Source organism: Pundamilia nyererei, unplaced genomic scaffold (assembly GCF_000239375.1).
Source record: "Pundamilia nyererei isolate P.nyererei 1_Seehausen unplaced genomic scaffold, PunNye1.0 scaffold00005, whole genome shotgun sequence".
Taxonomy (NCBI): Eukaryota; Metazoa; Chordata; class Actinopteri; order Cichliformes; family Cichlidae; genus Pundamilia; species Pundamilia nyererei.
The window spans coordinates 1,428,011-1,432,417 of record NW_005187406.1 but is presented as its reverse complement, the minus strand read 5'-3'; the positions used below and the strand labels follow the sequence as shown (position 1 = coordinate 1,432,417).

General features: G+C 43.3%; 1 protein-coding gene across 1 annotated transcript in view; it reads right to left on the bottom strand.

Moving 5' to 3' along the window:
• Positions 1 to 4,386, bottom strand: part of LOC102202616 (cytohesin-3) — an 8,528-nt gene extending 4,142 nt beyond the window's left edge. The window contains exons 1-6 of the mRNA XM_013912981.1: positions 4,352 to 4,386; positions 4,245 to 4,311; positions 3,906 to 4,024; positions 1,662 to 1,742; positions 1,451 to 1,563; positions 65 to 213 (exon numbers count right to left, since the gene is read on the bottom strand). Coding sequence (XP_013768435.1) covers positions 65 to 213; positions 1,451 to 1,563; positions 1,662 to 1,742; positions 3,906 to 4,024; positions 4,245 to 4,311; positions 4,352 to 4,386 — 564 coding nt within the window. The remainder of the gene's footprint in view (positions 1 to 64; positions 214 to 1,450; positions 1,564 to 1,661; positions 1,743 to 3,905; positions 4,025 to 4,244; positions 4,312 to 4,351) is intronic.
• Positions 4,387 to 4,407: the final 21 nt, after the last annotated feature.

The following is a 4,407-nucleotide window of genomic DNA, read 5'->3' as shown; positions in this document are numbered from 1 at the left end:
GTGCAGCAGGGCAATCGCACATTTAAATCATCGCGCCACACACTTGGTACAGACAAATCCTCACCCTGAGAAGCTCCTCTGGCAGATCTCCCCCTTCATTGATCCCCCTGTTCATGGAGATAAAGCGCTCCACGGGGGGCTTGTCTCTGACGTTAGGGTTATGCAGGCTGGTGTTCAGCATGATGATGGCGAACGACAGCACATAGCAGGTGTCTGAGATAGAGAAATGGAAAGGGCGCGATGCGATGGATTAGAAAAAGCCCATGTCCAGGCACAGTGAGCACATTTATCCCTGCTGTTAATATACAATTATCCCTGTTAATGATTTTAATCAATTTTGGTTACATAAAAAAAAGAATATTACAATTTATTAAAAAGCATGTGCACAAGAGGGAGAGAGGCGCGTGTGTGTCTGCAGAGGAACGAAGCGTTTACAGTCTCGCAGACTCACACGGGCCAGTGGCTGCCTGTAAATGAATCATTCATTCCCGTCTGTCTGTCTCCTCTCACTGACACACTTTGGCTCTGGCTGTCCAGCGCCGTCTATTGTCTCCCTGCTACTTTGCAAATGAGGACCTCTGTACCAAACTCACTACAGGGAAAAAGGTGCTGAAGCGAGGCGAATGCCATGTTGTCGAGCTGGACGAAACCCAGGTTTCGCTTGCTCGTGGGAATTTTTAAAAACCTGAGGTCGTGTTGTGTTTTTCCCCAGTCTTGATACGCAGTTTACGGCAATGAACAGGAGCCGGTGCACCCACACACGTACCGACTGTCACACACACACACACACATAATAAAAATTCCCACCTGCCTATCATCAGATTCTGTTACAGGCTGGGGAAACGTCTACCACAGGAATGTCCAGTATGTAAATGATACAAAAACTTCATGTATCAAAAAAGAGGCTTTTAAGCATGTAGCTTAATCACCAAGCACTTTTACTTTTCAGCATTTGGATTGGCTCAAATGCTAAAATGGGACCACATACACCAGCCATGGTATAGCACACAAAAGGTTCCTGTGAAACCTTTTACATTATTTATTGACAGATGTAGCTGCTGGCTTTGTTTACCACAACACTATGTATCACTCAGGACAGGTTGAGCCTCCCTGAATAATGCATTGGTTTTTTACTCATAAGCTCCAATGTAACTTGCTTTAATCTGGTTAATCCTTGTTGAGCTTTAGTTACAGCAACTCTTATGGCTTAATGGTTGAAATGCATTAATAAAAACAGGCCATCACTCAGGCAGTATATCTGCAGGCACATTAGATTAGATGATTTCTGTGTGTTGGATTTCACATTTTCCTTTCATTTACCGCTGGGGTAAAAAAAAAAAAAATGATGCCAAAAGAACAGTTTATTAATCTGAAAGATTTGATTTGAAAAGTCTTGAATATATGGGAATCACTGGTTTACACCACACCACACACATGTTGTGCCTCTGACCTGTCGACTGGAAAACTCCAGGGTTGCACTGACAGTACCGCGAAGCAAAGGCCTCCATCATACGGTCGATCTTCTGCGCCTCGCCGGGCAGGCGGAAACTCCACAGGAACTGCCTGCAATAACGATGCGTAGTGTTCGCACAATGCAGTTAACTGTTGAAATTATTATCCCCCCCTCCCCGCTCGATATTTGAGTTAATCGCTCCCCTGACCGTAGTGCTTGGACGAGGTTTAGGTCTGCAAATTCGTGCAGCTCCACAAAAGCCTGAAGCACCTTGATGTTGAAGTCGTCCCTGGAGAAAGCAATAAAACCCCAAAAAACAAAGAAGGTAAAAGTCAGGTTTACAGTATCATTCAACAGCTAATCATTTTCTTTGAAAATACAAAACGTTTAATGGCGATAAAAACCCTGAAAACTATGTAAACCTAGACAGGTTGGGGAAATCATATTAATCCATGAAGGCGTTTCACAATCCGAACTCCTTTTTTCGTTGCATTCCCTTCATATTTGTGCCCCAGCTCATATCAGACGCTGTGAGGGTCTGGAAGCAATTGAAACAGCTGGATAATAGTGCGTTTCTCTCCACCGCAGAGGGGAGGACGGGGGTAAACGGTGCGTTTGACTGATGAAAAACAGCTAAAAAGGACCAAACCCGTACAGGCTCCTCTTTGTCAGAGTTTTGTTTGGCCATTGGAGGGTTTTCAGAGGAAAAAGTCGGCAGCTGCTCTCAGACTGCGGTCACGGCTTCTCTGATCATATTTGTTGTACACCGGGCTCCACGATCCTGACCCCTGTGTAGTCTCTGTATTGTGTATATTGTTGAAACCAAACCAGGAATTTTAAAGACTTAGCTTTTTGTTTTTTGTGGAAAGAAATTGTAGAAGGGTTGAAAGTGCTGGCTTATAAGAAACCTACAACAAACACTCTTTGAATTACTCTCAGAATGACTTCTTCTTTTTTTTTTCTTGCTTATTTGTAGTTCTCGGTCTCGTTTGTGATTACAGTGCACGCTCGGCTGTCATCTACAGCCAAATAAATGGACTCCTGTCCCGTGAGAGTTACATGCAAGGTTACATTTATCCGTGCCTCAGTGTGCAATAATAATAATAATAGTACTAATTCGTCTCCTAGTTGTTTTCCTTTTCCACCATCTCTATCTCTATTTTCCTTCTCTTCCTCCCCCCCTCTGCTCAGCATGTAATGATAGGTTCCTGGTCCTTGCATAAGCTTAATTAGTGATAATTACTGAGTGCAAACCCCCATCCTGTGCTTAGTGTGATTTCCAGTGGGTAGATGGCCGCTTTGATGATCCTCCATGAATAAAGCCTGTTAGTAATAGGAGTCTTCAGAGCCCCCTCCCAACCCCCCCTGTCTTTCAGCGTGTGTTTCATTGATTTACTATTGTCAGACTACATCTGTCTGCTGATGCACAAGCAGCACCTTTACTCGTGTAAGCCAATGCAGCGCGTTGTTGAAGCAATTTCCTGCATGGACTAAAGGGCAAAGGGTCAGGCGGTGGAGCAGATAGTCTATTTGAAGCTATTTTAAAATGCTCTGTCACCAATTAAACATTCTGCGCTCACAGAAAATAAAAAGAATCCATTTATAAGCTTGAACACTGGCAATAAAAGAGGCTACTTTTAATTAAGCTTGTTCAAATGGCAGTTTAAACAAAGCACCAAATCCAGCTGGGACAGCATCAGAGGAATGCAGCCAGTCCAAATAGCTGAGGATTTATTCACCACCTGCAGATACACCATCACCTGACAGAGTCTGCGCTCGGTGCTATGTGATTTCCTGTATTTTATATTGGCTCCTTGGGGGCATATGCTTGTTGTTAGGTCTTGGTTGCAGGCAGCTGAGCATTGCTGAGCATAGAAATGTTTGAGATTCAGATTTTTCTTGCGATATTTGCATTTTAGATTTTATATCAATGACAGAATAAAACTCTTTAATGCCTTTTTTCTACAGACTGTATATAAAAAATGGAGGTAACCCCCCCAAATCCCTGGCTCAGTAATAAATAACAGGGTTTATTAGTGGACAGTTTTCTTTGTTGTTCGTTTTCTATCAGCTTCCATGTCTTGGTGTGGACTTCCTGTGTTTCTATACGGTTAATATAGCACCATCCATCTCACTAGTCTTTCAGCTATCTGAGACAGCTACTGCGTTACAGCATTGTCACAACTTGTCTCTTTTTTTATTATCCTGCAGTCTGACCTGAGATATAAAAAGCTGGATGATGGTTTTATTACCAGCTATAAGTCCCACTGGGCGGACTTATAGACCAACACGCCTACGCTGCCTCAAAGATTTATGTGAGAAAGGGGTCAATCATGTTCCCCCTCTTTAATCAGTAAATCCAGTCCATAATTTCCTTCTTTAATCACAGAGGGGGTGTAAATCTCCTGTAAGGAGGACTTTCTCTCTAGGCCTGATAGACGCTTTGTCTTACCGCTCGCCTAAGTAGTCCCCGATGACGGTCTTGTTGAGGCCCTCGCCTTTGTAGAGGAACTGAGCGATGTCTTCTGGAGTGTGCTGGAGAAGGTCGTTCTCCAGCAGGAACTGTATTCCCTGGAGAGGAAGAGGAGGAGGAGAAAGCAGGATGACTGCTCATCTCAAATCATGGTGGGATGATAGATCACGACAAGATTTCACAGCTGTGAAGAGATTGCGTTTCAGTCCGGCACACTCGCTTCAAGGCTACTGACACTTTAAAGGCTGTGGTGGGTTTTGCTAAGAGCTTCATAGCTTTGACAAAACTGCAAACCGCAGAAATAACACAGCGGAGTACCTTTTTAGGATCCATGTTGAATTTCTTCCTGCCCATAGCGATCTGTTTGTTTCTCTGGGAAGTTTTACTGGAACACAAAAATAAATATAGAGACTTTATTTATTTACTAAAAAGAACTCCAAACATGAATGATTTTCACCATCTAGCATGACAATAAACTCAC